Source organism: Candoia aspera, chromosome 7 (assembly GCF_035149785.1).
Source record: "Candoia aspera isolate rCanAsp1 chromosome 7, rCanAsp1.hap2, whole genome shotgun sequence".
Taxonomy (NCBI): domain Eukaryota; kingdom Metazoa; phylum Chordata; class Lepidosauria; order Squamata; family Boidae; genus Candoia; species Candoia aspera.
Window position 1 is genome coordinate 8874958 of NC_086159.1, and position 20112 is coordinate 8895069.

General features: G+C 48.4%; 1 protein-coding gene across 1 annotated transcript; it reads left to right on the forward strand.

Moving 5' to 3' along the window:
* Positions 1-3621: 3621 nt before the first annotated feature.
* Positions 3622-16018, forward strand: TSPAN33 (tetraspanin 33). The gene is made up of 8 exons (XM_063308227.1): positions 3622-3738; positions 5197-5254; positions 6204-6331; positions 7324-7398; positions 8645-8740; positions 10972-11100; positions 12835-12996; positions 14375-16018. Exons 1-8 carry the CDS (start codon positions 3637-3639, stop codon positions 14471-14473), a joined length of 849 nt encoding a protein of 282 aa, XP_063164297.1. The 5' UTR covers positions 3622-3636; the 3' UTR covers positions 14474-16018.
* Positions 16019-20112: the final 4094 nt, after the last annotated feature.

The following is a 20112-nucleotide window of genomic DNA, read 5'->3' on the forward strand; positions in this document are numbered from 1 at the left end:
TGGTAGGAAGATAGTGGGTATAGGTAGTCTTTTGAGAGGAATGAAAGTTTGTTCAAACATGAAAACAGTTGTGTACAAGTGCAGGTTTCTGCCCACTTTATTTTAGGAAGCCAGAGTTAGGTATGTCAGCAGAAAGATAAAAATAAGTTGCGCGTAGTGGGAGCGGGGTGCTTAAGAAATGTGCGTGGTTAAAAAAAAAGCAGAGAGAGAGTAAAAAATGAACAGGGGCTGAATGAATGTGGACTGAATGCAAAAGTGAGAAACTGGGCCAAATCCCTTTGGCCATGACAGGGCGAGAATGAATGAGGATCAGATTGCAGAAGAAATATTCAGTATGAAGGAGGAGCGAATGGGTTGAGAAAGACTGAGAAAGTTGCAGTTGGATGGAATGGATGACATTCTCGAAAAGAAAGTGGTGAGAAATTTAAAGAATCAAAGGCATACAGGTAGTCCTCGCTTAACAAGCGTTAGTTTAGTGATGGTTTGGACTTAAGATGATGCTGAAAAAACCGACTTACAACCAGTCCTCACATTTATGACCATTGCAGCGTCCCTGTGGTCGCATGGCCACAATTTGGGCACTTGGCAACTGGTTCACATTTATGACCATCACAGCATCCCGCGGTCACATGATCGTCATTTTCGACCTTCCCAGCCAGCTTCTGGCAAGGAAAATCAATGGGCAATCGCATGATTCACTTAACATCCACATGGTTCGCTTAATGCCTGTGGTGATTTGCTTAATGGCCGCTGCAAAAAGGGTTGTAAAATCGGGTTGGATTCACTTAGTGAACAACCAAAATTCCTGTCCCAGTCGGGTTGGATTCACTTAGCAACTGAAATTCTGGCCCCAATTGTGGTTTTTAAGCGAAGACTACCTATTTATGAAGCTGCCTATGGATGGAATCATCTCGGAGAGTGGCCCAGGAGGTGGTCCAGGGGTGACACAGGGAATGCTCAAAAACATGCACCGCGACCCACATAAAAAACAAGTGGCGGCTGCCATCTTGACTTTTTCTTTTAACCATACCCTGCAGACCCCCCAGAGTGGTTGCTAAGAGTCAGCACCAACTTGAAGGCACGTAATTGATGGACGTGATGAAACCAGAATGGTTCGCAAGGACAGAAGCCATGGAGAAGGATAGTGAATGGTGTTGGTCCCCTTCTCTAATCTCATGGCTTCAACTTTTTAGCTTCCTGTATTTCTCACCCTGTTTCTGCTACATAACGCTGTTTAACGTGTGATGGAAGCAGTGTGACGTGTATTGATTATGTGCCATCAAGTCAGTGTTGACCCATAGATAGGTTTTTTTTAATTAATTTTTGTTGAAAAGATTTTTTACAGAGTAAAAACAATGCAAATTTAAAGAAAAGTACTGTAAAGAAAAGTGGTAAGTGAATAAGTAAGAAAGAAAAGAGAAAAGAAAGGAAAGGAAACAAGGAAAAAGGAAGGAAAAAGGAAATAAAATGAAGGGGCTTCCAATCTTCTTTACAGCAGTTATAAATGCATTTATATTTTATCCTCTCTCTCTGAGGTTACATCGTGGCTTCCTTCTTTCCATAATCTACCCTTTCTAATCATCAAACCCATAAATCACAATTTCATTTTTTTCCGTTTTCAACAAAAAGTCCATAAAGAGTTTCCAGTCACTGACAGATGTAGTTGTTGTATTTCCCTAATCAAGCGAGTCAGTTTTGCCATCTCTGCAAATTCTGTCATCTTCACCAACGATTCCTCCATTGTGGGTGTTTCAGAGTCTTTCCGTCTTTGTGCATATAATAATCTCACTGCAGTTGCCATGTACAAAAACAGTCTGTAACGGTTGCCTAATCCCAAATACTCAGTCTCACAAGCTCGGGCTTAAAGATAACTGATTTATTAAAGGAATAGTATGCAAATACAGAGAAAGCTGAGAATGAGCAAAAGCGCGCCAAATACAAACTTAAAAGCCTTGCCTGTAAGCAAGTTCCGCCCCATCCCTCGTCAGGGCGCTCCCCCTCCCAGGTGCTAGAAGCCGTTAGACGCGCCTGGGAAAGTAACCTTGAGCAGGAGCGCAAACCCAAACATACATTCCAAGCCCTCAAAACAACGGAGGGTGAAGGAATGGAAAAACCCCGGGTGAAGGAACACGGAACAGAAGATGACATGTGAAACGTTACAATGTTAACAGCACATTGAAAGGGGAACATGACACAGTCTTCCATAGTTCTTTTCTTGCAGTCTATCCATTAGTGCAACCAAATACAGGTAGTCCTCAAATTATACGACAATTGGGACTGGAACTTCTGTTGCTAAGCAAGGTGGTTGTTAACTGAGTCACACTCAATTTTACAACCCTTTTTGCTGCAGTCATTAAGCAAATCTGGCTCCCCCATTGACTTTGCTTGTCAGAACCCAGCTGGGAAGGTTGCAAATGGCAATCACATGACCTGGAATGCTGTAACTGTTGTATGTGTGAGCTGGTCGGCAAGTGCCTGAATTCTGATCATGTGACTGCAGGGATGCTGCGACGGTCATATGTGCAAGGACCGGTCAGAAGTCACTTTTTTCATCACCGTCGTAGCTTCGGAGGGTCGGTAAATGAATGGTCGTAAGTCGAGGACTACCTGTAGATAGATTTTCTCCATGACGATCTGTCCCTAACCTGGCCCCTCAGGTCTTCCAACAGTGCCCCCATTGCCCCTGTACCTGAGTCTGTCCCCTTTGCTGCTGGTTGTCCTCTTCTCTTTCCTTCCACCCTTCCCAGCATTAGAATCAAAGAATCATAGGGTTGGAAGGGTCCTTGGAGGTCTTCTAGTCCAACCCCTTGTCCAGAACCACTCCAGAGCCTCTCCAGAGAGCTGGGTCTTCCCATCATGTGTCGGAAGTAGGATCATTTGAGCCTGGGTTGTGGGGGTTGTAATGGTATGTGGGAAAGAACTTGGGAGACCAGGCGAAGAGATGCTGCCTGGGGAATGGTCAGATAAGAGGGAGCTGAGCCTGCAGCTGGATAGTGGGCGGGGCAAGAGGCTCAGAGGGACCCTCCCTAGTTTCTTGGGCTGTAAAGTAGAAGGTGGGATAATTGTACTTTCAGACTTGCAAGATTCTGTTAATGTAGCTTTACAGTAAAGCAGAATTAGCTTATCTGGCTGTATCTGTCTGGCCTGCTTGGTAATGCTGACAGAGGTATTGTGCTCCAGTGGTTATGTTTTTCTTGTCTGGGCTATTTTACATTTTCTGCGACCCCATTCCCACGTATATGTGTATTTTCTCGGAAGGGCCGCGTGGCCCGGGAAAGTCATTCCACAGCCGTCGCGTGGGAACCCGCGCCCTCCCGAAAGCGGGACGCGGCTCCTTTAAGAGACGTTTCCTCCTCCGCCTCGCCGGCCGAACAGGTGGAAAGGAAACACAACGTTCGAAAGGAGAAGGGGAGAGCGATGAGTGAAAGCCGGGGAGGCCAATGGGGACAAAGGGGCGACGAGCCAGGCCAATCGGTGCGCCTCTGGGAGAGGAGGGGTGGGATGCACCTTGCGAAGCTAAATATCGGCACGAGTCGCGGTCTTTCCGCTGTGGTCTGTTTGGTGGGGTGCCGATCGGAGTTTGACCTCGGCAGGATCTTCCGACGGCGCCTCGGCCGTGCTTTCGCAGCGAGGGCCATGGCCGCCAGGGCGGTACGGGCAGCCGGCGCCCCTCACCGGGAGCGCGTGGTCAGCCCGCTGGTCAAGTACCTGCTCTTCTTCTTCAACCTGCTCTTCTGGGTGAGCCGGGCGGGAGGCGACGGAAAGGGGAAACGCGCGCGCGTGACAGCGCCGTCCCGTGGGAATGAGGGACCCGCATCCAGCGGGAGGAGCGGTCGGGCTTTTGCCCTTGCAGGCGGGCGCGGTGGCGCTCGGTCCCCTTGGTTCCGCGTTCCCACCTTCTGGAGCCAGACCGCTCGCGGGGATGCGCTCCGGAGCGGCCCCGAAGGAACGGATCAGCCGCTCGTTTCGAGGGATCGCGGCGACGCCGTGGTTCTTGAACAAGCTACCACCACGGTGGACTGGGTCCGCGGACTGCGAAGGGTATGGGCTGGTCTCCGCAACGGATGAAGCCTGAACCGGCGAAACACGCGATGCCCGTTTGCCTTGGTCTCCCCGCGCGGGAGCCGGGCGCCGCTTAGGATGGGGTCGCGCGCTCACTGCCGCGAAGCGGGTTCGCGGGCTCGAAAGCGAGCCTTCCGCCTTCCTGCCTGGGCTGAGTCCGGAGGAACCTGCGCACTCCTTGCAACCGGGGCGGGAGTGGGACACCTGTAGGGAAGGTGGCACCTGGCTTAGCGGGACGTGGGAATGGGGAGGTTGGGTGTGGCGAAGACAGGAGCCCGCCCCGGGTCACTCGTTGGCCACTCCAGCGGGGGAGGGAGCTTCCGCGTCCCCACAGGTGGGTTTTTGCCCCCGCTGACCCCAACTGGCACGTTTCTCCCAGGATCTCACCAAAGAAGGAGGCTTGCAAGGGGCGAGTTCTTAAGTGGAAAAAGGCGGAAGGGGAACTCAAATAGTTGTCACGAATGGGTGGAGCCTTCTCTACTTTGGTGCTGAACTTCCCACCCGGTCCTCCATAGGTCTGGCTTTCTCTCTTAGCAGCTTCCCCAGCTTGGCACTTTGGCTGTTGGACTACACCAGTGTTTTTCAACCTCAGCAACCTGAAGATGGGTGGACTTCAACTGCAGAATTCCCCAGCTGGCCCAGCAACCCCCATCTTCAAACTGCTGACCTGGCTGGGGAATTCTAGGAGTTGAAATCCACCCATCTTCAAGTTGCTGAGGTTGAGAAACACCAATCTAGATCATGCCCTAATGGAAGGCATTCTTCAATAGGCGATAGAGAGGTGGGAGCTTTGCCCTGCGAATTCCCTCCCCAAGTTGTATGAAGGTTCTTCTATCAGCCTTCCTAGTGTGGGGCCGAATAAATAATATCCCGACGAATAAAAATATTGAGGGCGTCTGGCCTGAAGAAGTGGCCAGGACTTAGAGAGATCCAAAGGTCTCCCCTGAAAAGCTTGGAGGTTCATGTTTAGCCCCCAGGCTGGTAGCTCCCCCCTTTGTTCTCTGGATCTGGGGTACCCCAGAACAACAGCTGGAAAGAAGGACCACCGGATCCTTTGTAGACTCGGGACTCAAAAGAGGACCCCCATTCCTGGCCAGGCAGCTGCTCTGATGCATCTGGCATTTTTGTGTGCAGGTGACTTCCATGGTGATGGTGGCTGTGGGAATCTATGCCCGACTGATAAAGCATGGAGGTAAGGCATTGTGGAGGAGTGCAAACAAGGGTCCTGTAGCATGTGCCCCATTTCCCAAGTAACTAAGGTAAATGAAGGTCGGGAGGCGCTTCTGAATTGGGGTGTGCCTCCTCTGCAAACCTCCGTGGGCAAATTGGACCGGAGAGACAGCTGAAAGCCGCCCACTTGTCTCTCAGTGGTGTGAGGCAGTGGTCTGTGCCCAAGGCGAAGATGCTTCCTGGTGGATGATGTGGCTCTGGTTCTAAATCTACACCGTCCTAGAAGGTTGTAGTAACTGCTTTGTAGGTTTTTACCCCCTTGTTCTTGTTCCTGCTCTGAATGTTTCATTTTCATGAAATGACGGTTGTTTTACGTTTCGGAGGGCTTTGAAAGGCCTTTTGCTCCAAGCTCATAACATTCAGAAGAGCTGTCCGATGCTTAGAACTGCCCACACTCAGAAGATTCACCTGCCTCTCTCTAACAGGGGTTTGCTTGTACACTTCCCAACCCAGCAGAAAATAAATTCAGGACTCCATTTGTCCATTAGCAAGATAATTCTCCAAAATTGAGACAGGGCCACATTTGGCATCAGAGGAGAAGCCAGCTGGGGGCTGTGGAGAAAAGGTTCCTGGAAAATCCCACAATGAATCCCCATAGGAGGGATCCTAGCTGTAGGCATCCCAGGGTTGAAATCAGGGATGGACAATCTGCAGTTCTGCAGATGCTCTTGAGATACTGTACAATGCCTAGCGTGCTTTTTCATTGGCCCAGTGGCTGGTGCTTTTGGGATCTGTAGTTCTGCAGTATCTAAAGGACCATGGGTTCACCTTTCCTGGTTTAAGTGAAAGGGAGCACAAAACATGATGCTTTGGATGTATGGTCCATAAATGGTCCATAAACCCTGATCAATAGACCAAAGCTGTTATACAAGTGGATGAACACGTTTCTCTGCATTTCATTTCCTACACAGAAGCGGCCATGGCTTGCCTTGATGTGGATCCGGCCATCTTGCTCATGATTGTTGGTGTCCTGATGTTCTTTATCACTTTCTGTGGTTGCATTGGCTCCTTGCGGGAGAACATCTGTTTGCTGCAGACGGTGAGAATGCGCTCCTGTTTCCTTGGCGCGGTGAAAGATGAAGTGAGAGAGAATGGAAGATTGGCAGCAGATGCCATCTCATAACTTGGCTGTTCTGAATGTGAGAAAGGGCCTCCTCCTTTTAGAAATATGGAACAGTAGCATGAATTTCCTTCTGATGGGAATAAGGGAGTGAAGAGAAGAAGAGCCATGCTTTTAACAGCTAGGAAAAGTTTCCTCCTTGTACTTTCAGGACCCATCACATCTGGGAAGGGGATGCACCTGGAAGGAGCAGAACTAAATTGTAGTTTAGATTCATTTGAAAGCCCTCCAGGTTAGGGTTAGTGGTCAAGTTCAGTGGTAAAGATGCAGGAATGGGGAGACCCACGTTCTAGTCCACAGAAGCCCATCAGGGGCCCATGGCCTAGTTTCCTTCTCAGACCAAGAACCAGGTAAGGTAGTGGTGAGGAGACCCAGGTTCTAGCTCGGCTTGTTCTTTTTGAGTGAGGCAGGTATTTCAGAAGCCACATCAAAAGAGTGGGTTTTGCTGAGAAGTAAGATAATTTTGGAATTAGAAGAGCACGATATGAGGTTGGGATGGCACAGTTTTCTATGGTATGATAAAGTTAAGATTAATGTAGATTTTAAGAATCATTATATTAGAAGTGCCATATTGAGGATATGGAACAGACATAAACCCAGACTGTGCCCAAAAACGCCTTTATGGGTTTCAGCACAAGATGCATTTTACGGGAAAGAAAAGCAGGTAAAGAAAAATGGTTAACTTATCAAGAGGAGTTAGAACAGGAACATGGAGAATGTAAGATGAAAGCAAAATGCATCTTTAAAGTGTAGCTATTAATGGATTAAAAAGCCTACAAGAATAAAAATATAACAAGGTGCTTTGAGATGTTGCTTTCCCCCCCGTTTTCTTCTCCCCACTTTGAGGGGAGATCTTTGGTCTTGCTTGCCCAGCCCCTGGGCTTTTTCTTAGCCTATTTTCTCCCCTGCAGTTCTCGCTCTGCGTGACTCTCCTCTTCCTGCTGCAGCTGGCTGCTGGCGTTCTCGGGTTCGTCTTCTCGGACAAGGTAGGTGCACAAAAGCCACCTGGGCCTGGAAGGGGTGACAAAGCAGCTTGGGGGTCCTGCTCTAGCCTGCCGGGGGGACAGAATATGCTGGAACGAATGTCTGTGTCAGGATGATGGATTTGGAGGATGGGTGGGAAAACACGTTCTATGCTGTGCCTAGGGATGCGCTGACTGCATCTTAGTAAAGCGTCCAGAGTTGTTAAGGGAATGAAGGTAGCTGTCAGCACCTGATCATTCGAGCATTCACACTATCACAGTCAGGATGCTGGGATTCCTTTAACTGTTTTAATGAAGCGTAATGAATGGTACAGAAGGCAAGCTACGAATAAAGATTTCCTGCTCAAACCTAACTTAAAAACTACATTCTCTTAGTTAGTCCCCTTTCCCATGAAACCATGTCACCCCCCTCCCATCCAGATGGTATTCCTGGGATATCTCAACCCCGTGTCCTTGATGTCCTCCATAGCAATAATAAACCACTTCACATTCCAACTTCACACCCCTCCCATCTGGCGACACGGATTCCATTCCTTGGAGAAGGAAATGACGGTAGATGCTCCGATAAGGGTTTTTGTAAAACCTTTGATCTGGGGGATCTGACAGTAGCATGGATCAGCGGGAGGTGGGCACTCTGTGATCGGTTTCATCCTATTGAGTCTCATCAGAGGTAGGTAGCCAGGTGGGATTCTGTGGGGTTCAAGCCCTCTTCCAGGAATTGAACTCATGGGCTGTTGCATTTTCAGACAACTGACAGTGCGTTACCTTTAGGACAGTGTTTCTCAACCTTGGCAGCTTTAAGATGTGTGGACTTCAACTCCCAGAATTCCCCAGCCAGCAGGGCTGGCTGGGGAATTCTGGGAGTTGAAGTCCACACATCTTAAAGCTGCCAAGGTTGAGAAACACTGCTTTAGATGCTATCCAGGCCGTGACCCTGTTGCAGGAAGAGAGACCTAGAATCTGTCAGGATGGTATGTACAGTCCACCTTCCCTTAAGTTCTCAGTGCAGAGCAATACAGATGCTACTGTATGTTATACTCCCTGTACAAGGTTTAACATGACCAGTAAAGAGTAGCAGTAAATTTTCCTTCAGGCTCAACTCGTGTTTCCTTGGCAGCATTACAGAAGAAGATTGCCAGCACTTTCTTCCAGGGGTCAGGGAGTGGGCAGCATATAACTCTACATTAATAATGATTGTTCAGAAAATAGGTGTTTTCTAAGCGAGCCAACCCTCTCTCCTTTGTTCCAGGCCCGGGGGAAAGTGAGCAAGGTGGTCAGCAATGCCATTGTGCATTACCGAGATGACTTGGACCTCCAGAACCTCATTGATTTTGGCCAGAAGGAGGTAGGCTTGGGTGTGACCAGCAAGTCTTTCTCTGGTTTTTGACACCCAACAGCTGGTTGGGTTGCCCAATGGAAAAGGAGGGCCAGGACCAAGGGGTTGGCCATTTTGGAGCCCCACCTTCGCTTTCAAATTTAAGCTGGAGGTGGGATCATCCAGTAGTTAGAAAACATCTGAAAACCTGGATCTTTGAAGGACACTCTGAGATTAAGGTATTTTTTGGTCATGACTGTGGATTGTTGCAAAGTTTTGTGCTCTGATGCTTAATTCTTAGGGTTGTTTTTATGGTGATTGTGAACAATGCATTTAGCCACTTAGTCCTAAAGGTTGACGAAGCATTTGAAATAAGGAATAAATAAATCCTGGTGACTTCTGAAGAATTGGGAGACCCCCAAGCCAGGTTGTTTTGCTTGTCTCATAGAAACTGCCCTAAGTGCAGGGAACGCCCCAAATTTATAGTGATGCAGATCCCACTTTGTGAGATTTTGGGTGGGAAGGCCAGGAAACAGCCAGAGGCTATAGCAGAGTTGGGCAAATGTCCTTCAGGTGTTGCTCACACAATCCCTTGCCATTGGCTATAACAGCAGAGACAGATGGGAGCTGCAGTATGAGAGCACCTGTCTGCCTGCTCTTGCGCTGATTAAGAACAACTTTTGCCAGTTGTTTCCAGCCCTTCTTGCCTCTTTCTTTAGGGACAGAGACTGGCAACCCTTTTCAGCTTGAAGGATTGCCTTTCAAATTATAGTTCTGTTTTCCAATCTATCCATCCCCCCGGAAGTGGTAACATCTCATGAGAAGGAGGATTCAAAATCTGTCCCAAGCACTACTAGAAATTCCCCTCCTTTTATTACATTGGAAAGCTAGAAAAGGAAGTTGGGAGCTTCCAGTTTTTTTTTAAAAGGAGAGATGCGACATTTGTCAGTGCAATCACTTTTTCATATTAGTGAACTATCCAGACGGTTGTTGATCTGAGCCGGAAGCCAAACATCTGAACTCAAAAGAAAGAAAACAGTGCCTTCAAATGCCATCGAAAGAGCAGTGTGCAGGAGAAAGTGCTTACAGTGAGCTTCTTGCAATGAATTGGGGGTGATGCGTGTTTGTGCTTCTACCCAAAAAGGGCATTCCCTTTCCTACAGTTTTTCAGGAATCCCGTTGCTGGTGTTTTGTTATCCAAAATGGACTTTTATTCTGAAGCTGGGATGTCACAGAAGGCAGGCAAAGGGGATTGAGGCTGCAGGCAGCTTCCCTGGGATCCAAGAGGGAGGACTATTGGGCGGGTGGTGAAAAGTGGGGCTGAGGCAGGAGCCCATCAAGATTCCTTCTTTGGAGGGTACTTTATCAGTCCTTGTTTTCTGTTGGAAGTCTGCCCTGGTGAATATCAGCCTTGGAACGAAGCTCCAGCAAGTGCCAGAGACCCTTCGCTTCTGAGCTCCACCTCCCTTTGTCCCCCATCCCCCACCACCTGCTGCCATCCCTTGCTTGTCTGGCTCCCATCCCTGTCATTTGCAAAGAGAGGGAGGGGAGGGAGGGTGGCTTTCCAACTTATATGTGCTAGCACAGCCGTCCACACCCCGTCGCTCCTGGGGGTTGATCATATCATGAAGGCATCAGGGGGTTTTAGCATGGACAGTAGTCAAAGGGAGGTCGAGGCAGAATGTAAGGACTCCTTTGGCATGAACACCTGTTCTGCGCAGACGGGCATTGCTCCCAAGGAAAAGGTCGAGGCTGGCATTCAGTCTGAGTGATGGATCAAACCCAGCAGCAACTTTGCCACCCCACAAGGAGAATAAAGTTTGGTGTGGGCTTTTTTCCCCCCGTTGGGTTTACAAAATGAGGCATCAGTGATTTCAACAGATGGGGAAGAGAGATCTCATACTGACACATTGCATGATGCACAGCCGGTTTCTGCCATCCACTTGCAGAGCTGTGTTGTTTTCATGGGTCTCAGTGAAGTCCCTGAAGATGGGGGTGGTGGTAGTGGCAGGGATGCGGTATCTCCATATGGTTTTCATTTCGGTTGTTTATTTGTAACTATTTGTTCTTTTCTGTTTCTAAGCCCAGAGTCACATATGTGAGGTGGGTGGCTATGAAAAATTAATTAATTAATGTTGGCTTGAGCAGAGGTGACTTAGCTGCAAACAGATCACCTCTCTGAGGCTTGTTCTTCTCCAGCTGTATTTCTGCTTGATCTCTCTCCCCGCCACCCCGCTTCCCTCTCCTTCCTTTCCTTGCAGTTCAGCTGCTGTGGGGGCAACTCCTACAGAGACTGGTCCCAAAACATGTACTTCAATTGCACGCCCCACAACCCCAGCCGGGAGTACTGCTCGGTGCCTTATTCCTGTTGCCGGCAATCCAAGGGCCAGGTAGGCAAAGCAAAAGGCTCTTTCTGATGGGAACCTCTTTTGCCCATCAAAGTCCAGGGAGGGAGATGGATCCAAAATCATGGGGAGCCCCTGCTGGCAATATCTTGAGTTCGCTTATCTCTTGAAGCTGTGTGTAGCTGGCTTGACTTTGGTTTCATACAGAGGTGGGCAAGCTCTCCAGAGCCCCCTCAGATCTTTACAGGTAGTCCTCACTTATTTAACCCTAACCATTTGTTTAGTGATGGTTCAGACTTACGACGGTGCTGAAAAAACTGACTTATGACTGGTCCTCACACTTACAACCGTCACAGCATCCATGCTGTCATGTGTTCATGATTTGGGCACTTAGCAACCAGTTCACATTTATGAGCATTGCAGCATCCCATGGTCACACGATTGCCATTTTCAACCTTCCTGGCTGGCTTCTGGCAAGCAAAATCAGTGGGGGACCATGTGATTTGCTTAATGACCACGTGGTTTGCTTAATGTCTGCAGTGATTCGCTTAACCACCACCACAAAAAGGTCATAAAATCGGATTTGTTCAATGACTGCTTCACTTAACCAAAATTCCAATTGTGGTTGTTAAGCGAGGACTACCTGTATTGCTGAAAAGGCCAGGAGCAAAGGGGCTAACTCCACCTCCGGGGGCAGGATGTTCCAGAGTGCTGGAGCTACTGCAGGGAAGGCCTGCTTCCTGGACCCCACCAGATAGAATTCTCTTACCGACGGGGTCCGCAGCATGCCCTCTCTGCATGATTGGGTGGGATGGGCTGATGCAATGGGGAAGAGGCAGTCCCTCAGGTAGCCTGGCCTCATGCCGTGTAGGGCTTTAAAGGCGATAACCCACACCTTGAATTGGACCCGGAAGCAGACTGGTACCCAGTGCAGCTCGCGCAGCAACGGTGTTAGCTGTGCCCTTCTAGGGGCACCAAGAATAGCCCGCGCGGCTGCATTCTGGACCAGCTGAAGCTTCCGGATACTCTTCAAGGGTAGTCCTTGAAGAGCACAGTGCAATAGCATGTGTAATTCATTTTCTGAAATGCTTTTGGTGGGGTAGAAACATTCTCCCAAGTCTGCTTCTGCATGCACAGTTCTAGGATATACACAGAGAGGTGAATTTTCCAGAAAGTGTTGAATAAATGCATTTTCTGGGAAGTTTTCCAATGCAAATGATTCCAAGTCCAGTTAGCATTTACATCTAAACATCCTTGGTCTGCGCAAGTATTTGGATTACGTTATTTGATGTGGGGGAAAAAATGAAACCTAGCTTTCTTTATGAGGTTTGAACATTGCGTTCAAATAGAGCTTTGCTGTATGGAGTAGAATTGGGCGATAAAGCAATAAAAAGTCATGGAATATGAAAGCTGCCAAGCTTGCCTGAAGTGGAAAACGCTGACTCTGGAAAATGTTCCTGCCCATATCTCTAAACGTTGAATTGTGTAAATTTAAATTCCAGTGCCCTTTTGCAATGGGAGATCTAGCTCTGTATATGTGTTTTAAATATAAGTACAACATTTTTACTTGCTCTGTAGGGTTTTTCTGAGAAACTCTTTTACATGGTTGGTTTATCACAAATGTGAGTGTTCCTTTTTATTACATGCTGCCCTGAGAAACCACGTGTGACAATAAAAGTGCAATCAATCCAGAGACAGAGTCAGAGGGTGTTGGTTTGGGATATAACTTTGCCTAGCGATCCTTCTTCGTGTGACCCTCTTTTGTGTTTTTCTGCACAGTTGGTCATCAACACCATGTGTGGTCAAGGCATGCAGACTCTCAGCTACCTGGAAGCCAGTGAATTCATCCACATAAATGGCTGCATCGACAGCCTGGTGGACTGGATGCACAGCAACCTTTTTATCGTCGGCGGGGTGGCCCTGGGCCTCGCTGTTCCCCAGGTAAGGACCCAGCTTCAACCTTTGCCAGGTGCAACACACAATGGAGGCTCTCCTTATTGTGGGAATGTGATAATGAGTGTACCCCAGTCCAGATTAAACCTTTTTTTTTTTTAGATTTGAAATCTCATGAGCTTAACCAAGCTCGTGTTCCCACTGTAACCAATCACAGTTCCCAAACTGTGCAGCAAACTTACAGGGATAACGTGGTGATACTCGACATTTGTTGGACACTGGCAAACTATGAGTCTAAAGGCGCTGTGAAAAAATTACTGAGACACTAAGCGTGCTGTAAACCAAGAAAGTTTGGGAATCTCTGTCATAAAGTTTCAAAATCCTGGGACAGGATTTTGAGCTTCTCACCTGAAACCTTGCAAGATTTCAGAAACACCATTGAAAGAACATCACCTTTGGTAATCTTGCAAGAACTGGATTATTTTAAATCTCTTTTTGAGCCATTAAAATGATTGATCTGTTCAGGCTTCATACCAAGCCATAAGACAAGAATCATGGGCTGGGATCACACTGTGTGGAGCCAGACCATGCTAATGTATGGAGTGATGGGTGAACCAAATCTGTAATGGTATGTGGGAATCACCTTGGGAGACAGGGGGAAGAGATGCTGCCAAGGGAATGGTCAGATAAGAGACAGCTGAGCCCACAGCTGCATAATGGGTGGAGAAAAGGGTTCAGAAAGGAATCTTCCTAACTTATCAGGCCATAAAAGATGGTGGGAGATTTGTACTTTCAAACTTGCAAGATTCTGTTAATGTAACCTTACAGTAAAGTAGAATTAGGTCATCTGGTTGTGTTTCCTGTCTGGTCTACCTAGTAAGTGTCATGTTCACTGTTTCAATGTATCTTAAACATTGTAACATTTCCCATGCCATGGCACTGACACGTGTTTCTGTTTGGGAGGGAGCTGCTGTGAACCTTGTGCCAAGCTCTGTATGTGGAACCAGGGGAATGGAATGTGTTTGGGTTATTTTGCCTGTTCAAGGACTTTTCCCGTAGACCATCAGGAACCATTAGGAGCACCTGTGGATATGGACTTGAGAAGATTCTAAGGGGGAGGGATTTTGTTTTCACTGAGGGTTTTTAGTTTGAATTTGCCCGCGCTTTTAGCATTCTCAGCTTTCTTTGTGATCCTGCATGCTGTTTTTTAATAAATCAGATAACCTTGAACTTCTGCCTGTGAGTCTGATAATGTTTTAGAATAGGCAATCATTAGAGTAAGGCTGACAAAATCAAAAACGGGGACAGATTCCTTCCCTCCTTACTACACCCATCTATTGGTGAGGCAGACTGAATTTTCCTCTTTATCCATGTTGTGTCTCTTGTGTGTTTCTCTCCCCACTTCCCACCCACCCCCACTTTGCAGCTGATTGGTATCCTGTTGTCCCAGTTTCTCATCAGTCAGATTAAAGACCAAATCAAGCTCCTGAGCTATAACCAGCAACATCAGGCTGATTACTGGTAACAAAGGACAGGCATCAAATGACCAAAGGAGCCATTTGGCTGAGGACCAGAACCTTTCCAGGAACTTCCTGCTGTCATCTCCTAGAAGCTGGAAATACCTTCTTCCAGCTGAACTTGCAGGAAACTTGGAGAGGGATGCCTTCTTCTCTCTTTCCCCTGAATATAGGAAGAGGATCCCTCTAAGGTGGACTTCGAAGAAGCAGGGTAGGAAGAGTGTTGACACTTTTGAACTTTGATGTTGGAGAAGACTCCTGAAAATACTGTCAAAAAACCAAACAAATTAATCATTGAACAAATCAACCCAGAGTTCTCACTCGAGGCACAAATGACCAGGCTCAAGTTATCTTACTTCGGACACATAATGTCTGGTGAAGGCTCTGGTGCCTGGAAAGGTGGAAGGAAAGAGAAGCGGATGACCAATGGAAAGGTGGAGGGACTCAGAGTGGTGATGGGGGCACCATTGGAAGACCAGGACCAGGTTGGGGACAGATCCTCCTGGAGAAAATCTATCTATGTGGTTGCTAAGAGTCAACACCATCTTGATGGCACATAATCAGTTTAAAAAAAAATCCTCCTAAGGAGGATGAGTTTGAAGGAATGGAGCTGCTGAAAAACCATGTGGTTTTCCATATTCCAGAGGGTATATAAACTCTAAAGTTGGAAAGTCTCAGAATGAAGCCTTGAGTGGACAGTGGCCGAGCCTGACATTCTGGGCTGGAGCTGGGGGTCTTCCTCAGCCATTTTGTTTGTGTGCAAAGAGCGAATGATGGGGAGGCAGATTCCTCCATCCGTTCTCCCAATTTCTCCATCGGTCAAGGACACATGTGTCTCCTTTTTGAAGCTGCTTGAGAAAGTTGCTTTGGCTTGATCCTGGGTTCTAGCGTCTCCCCAAGAATGTTCTAATTTTGAAAATACAGCAGTGCTTTTGTTTAACCAGGAAGAACTTCTTAGTGGAAGAAGCTGTCCCTCAGGAGGCAGTAAGTTCTCCATCATGGAGATACATCAGGAGAAATATCTGGGTGGGTCTTCAATGAGGATGTTGGTGTTGCGTCCCGCCTTGCAAACATCTGGTGAGCTTCTCTGTTAACTACGGTGCTACAGACATCAGCCTCTCTGCCTTCCCCCTGCTGTGTTGGCTAGGCATTTGAGCTGCCTACCCTGAAGCCATCTCATCCTGAACTGGTTGGCTGTACCCATCAGATGCCAATAGAGAATGTCAAAACAGAAGGGCAGGGCTTTTTTTCAGATATGAAGGATCAAAGAAACATAGGAACAAGACTGGGCCAGGATTAATTGTCGAAGAGGAAGTCTGAAGTGTGTCTGATGCAGCCAATCATCAGCTTGGCTGAAATTCTGGATGCTGTACCCCAACCTTTTGGAGGCTGCCAGCTCAGCCCTTTGGGTTAAGAAACAGGCATGGCAGGGATTCCAGAAGTGTTTTGTATCAGGGCTTCCCAACCACTGCAACTTTAAGATGACTGGACTTCAGCTCCCAGAATTCCCTAGCTTGCATGCTATCTTTCAAATGAAATTTATGGCACACACATCTATTTGTGTGAATTTATGTGCACGTGCCATGTTTGTGGGCTGATCTTTGATCACAACAAAAATTAAAGCAAAAAGCAAAACAGAGTGGCACATGATTGGGAAAAGGGTTCATAAAATCTCCCCATTTATTTATTCATTCATTCATTCAAATTTTGCTACCGCCCATCTCCCCCAAAAGGGGGACTCTGGGTGGTTTACAATAAAATTAAGACTATAATAATAACAATTAAAATCTATAAAAACAATTACAAATATAAAATGCAATATAAGTATAAAATCCAAGAGGTTAAAAATTCTGATCAGGTGGGAGGGGCTCTAAGGTGCGAGCCAACCCCATGGATGGTTGCCCACCTATTTAGATTTTTTTAAACCCTGCCTTTACTATTTTTACAAATAAAATACCTAATACTCCTTCCTCCTCCTATTTCCCCGCAACAACAACCCTGTGAGGTGGGTTGGGCTGAGAGGGAGGGACTGGCCGAAGATCATCCAGCCGGCTTTCATGCCTAAGGTGGGACTAGAACTCGGGGTCTCTAGGCTTCTAGCCTGGAGCTTTAACCACTAGACCAGTGTTTCTCAACATTGGCCACTTTAAGTTGTGTGGACTTCAACTCCCAGAATTCCCCAGCCAACAAGGCTGGCTGGGAAATTCTGGGAGCTGAAGTCCAGACATCTTCAAGTTGCCAAGGTTGAGAAACTGCTCTGTAGTGATACTAAACTAACCACATTATGCCCAAAGCACCAGAATTCACACAACATGCTAGTTTGGGTTAGTTTGTGCTTCATTATGTTGTGGGATGGCTTCCTGCTAAACCACCCCATGGTTTGTTTGTTGGAACATGGCATGCTATGTTAATACAACCACTATGTTCTGTTAATCTGGATTCAGACCTTAGCAGGTTGTGAGAACCCAACCAGTTGGAGTTTACTAAATATGCTCACAGGAACATGCGGATTGATGCAATCATGTCCAACGCTCTTGGTGTGAAAGACACATCAGTAATTCTGACAGAAAGTAAGTCTGCTCCGTTGTAAAATGGCCGGCTTGGGATCCCCCCCACCCCCAGCAGAACCCTGTCCACTATTCCCTGTTGCCTTTGCCCTTCCAAAGAAGGCCCTGGGCTGCTCTTTCTGACTCCTGGACAGGAAATAAGAATCCTGCATTTTTGCAGCCTGCCAATCTCCATATTCTTCCAAATAATGTTCATGGTCTTTTTTGTTGTATTGAAACTTTGTTTTAATGGGGTGGATGCATGCAGCTTGAAGTTGGGGGAGCATGAAAGGGATGTCTGCAGGAGGGAAGACACCTCTGGGTGCCACGTTGGGGATCCCAGTCCAGGTACTACCCAAATGCAGCTGGCCCTTGCTTTGAGTCAGGGATTTCCCTGACCTGTTCTGAAGTTACTAAACTCTCAAGAGCCTGTCAGAACCAAAATTCTAGAGCAGTATTTCTCAACCTGGGCAACTTGAAGATGGGCGGACTTCAACTCCCAGAATTCCCCAGCCAGCAAAGCAAAGCTGGCTGGGAAATTCTGGGAGTTGAAGTCCGCCCATCTTCAAGTTGCCCAGGTTGAGAAACACTGTTCTAGAGAAACAAGGGTATTCAGTGCCGTCATCTTGGGTCTTGTCCACAGTGCAAACTTAAAGCTGCTTGTCTCCTGTGCAGACAGCGGCTGAAAATTAAACTTCAGAAATTATTGCCTGGATTTCGGACTCTTCTTCAGCTTTGGCCGCGATGTCGGCCAGGTCTCATCTCTGTCGGGATCTCCTGATTCTCCTGCTGCTTTGTCCCCCCATCTGTGCTGGGCTGAAGAAGCGCCAATCACCTTTGTGGGCGGGGTGTTCAGGACCCGGTTTCATTGACCAAACGTTGATACCCCTTCGGGTGCCTTTTAATAAAAAGTGCCAGTCTGAAAAGGCGCTGGCAGATTCCTCCTGATTTTTCAACGCGTCTTGGTCCCCTTTCCTCCTAGCACCCCACTTATCCTTGCTTTAGTAACGATTAGGTCATCTCAACTCAGAGATGAGACAGTAGTAACATCCCCCTTTTTGAAGTGCGAGCTGCGTGTCTGAAGATGATGGTGATGCTCAGCCTCCCTTAAAAAAAAAACCGAGGTCGAGCGTTACTGGTCCCTCCCTCCCAAAATCCCCGTTCTTTCCCCTTGCTCGCTCACTCTACCCTACTGGTTAGCGCAAAGTCAGGATCCGCGCCCCTTGCAGCCCGCTCCACCCTCTCAGCCCGGGCCTGCTCCGCAAAGCAAGTCAGGAACTGCCTGCGGGGACCGTCCTCCGCCCGTGACGCCCGCTTCGCGCTTCTTGGGAAGTTCCGCAGTTTGCTTTGGAATTTGTTCCCGGGGCTTCAATCGAGAAAGAGGCATCGCGCAGGCCTGGGCCAGCGGGCATCCTACCGAGGCGCCGTCTGTCCCGGCGGGAGGGCTGCCTCCGAGATCCAGGATTCCTGCGGCTGGACCCAAGAAGGGCGCCCTCCCGGCGTTTACGCGCCTCATTCAGCTGGGCAGCGGGACGCAGCGGCGGTCCGGCCTCGGCCGGCTCCTGGCCCTCGTTGCTGCGCGGGGGTCCCCGCGGCCGCCGGGGTAGCGGCCCAGAGCAGCCGCACACTCCCTTGCTGACGTGCAAGGAACGCAGCTCTGGGGCTGCAGCGGGGAGCGGGCGGGAGGACCACACAGACACACACCTCGCCGCCGCCCAGGCTTCCCCGGCGAGCGGGGCTCCGGTAGCGAGCAGGCCAGCCACCCACGCTCTGCTCCGGAGCCAGAAGCGCCACGTCAGAGGCTGGCTGGGCAGCGACCAGACGCCGAGCAGGCTGGCGGAGCGGAGAAGCCGGCTGCCCCCCGACCTTCCGTAAAGATTTGCTGCTTTGCTCCGACGAGAGGCAGAGACCCGGCTAGCAAAGGGGTCCCCTCCGACCCCCGCGGTCTGGCCCTTGGCCTTGAAGACCCCAAGAGGCGGGGGGGGGGACAGCCGATGAGCCCCTTCCGCCGCTCTCTTCTCGTGCAGCCTGCATCAAAGGATGCAGAGGAGTTTTTTCTGCAACCTCTCGCATCCCTTGAGGTCAGGGGCCCGGGAAGTCGGGGCATGTATCATAACCCGATCTTTAAGCTATCTCTTGGCCATGGGGAGTCAAAAAAGTCAAGATGGCGGCTGCCATCCAAGCAACACCCCATCCTGTGCAAATACCATTTGATTTTTGACCGGGGCAGTAATTCCAGGCTCATCTGAGGAAGAAAGAAGGGGACAGAAAGCTTCAGGCTGGGGTATCTGATGCCCTCCAGTGTCTTTGGTTCAGCCAAGACTCTCTGTGAAAAAGATTTTCTAAAAACATTTTCTGCATGTTCCAGTTATTCTTTTGTGGTTGGGGAATCTCCCTGGGATCCCAGAAGAGACGTCTGGCCTCTGAAAAGATCAGAAGGATCAATACTTTTCCTCCAAGACAACTCTAATCCCAAGAGCAGTGGTGTCCATGTGCAGGGGGAGTCAAAAAAGTCGAGATGGCAGCCACATCCATGCCATTTCTATTATATTCTGCTACTGCACACTGTTGTTTGAAAAATTCTTTGGCTGTTGCACCACAAATTAAAATTTGTTACTCAACTTGTCTGTTTCGAGGTTGTTTTCACACAACCATCAGCAAAAACTCACAAGCCTTTCTCCAGGGTGATTCTCCAGCACAGTGTTTCTCAACCTTGGCAGCTTTAAGATGGCTGGACTTCAACTCCCAGAATTCCCCAGCTGGGGAATTCTGGGAGTTGAAGTCCAGCCATCTTAAAGTTGCCAAGGTTGAGAAACACTGCTCCAGCAGCTGCTATCCTAAGGGAGGGGGGTCAAGGATGTACTAAAGACTTTGTAAAACCAAGAGGCCAATCCTTTATGGCTTTGCCCAGGCCAGTATCACATCCTGTGGCCAGGAGTTCCACTGTTTAACAGGCATTGTATAAAGAAGCCATTCTGGTTATTGGTCCAGAATGTCTCTGATTTTAGTTTTGGTGGGTGGCCTGAGTTCTAAGACTGTGGTCAGAGTCACACAAAGCATTAGTTGAGTATTAAGTGAGGTTGAAGTTTTGTGACTGACAG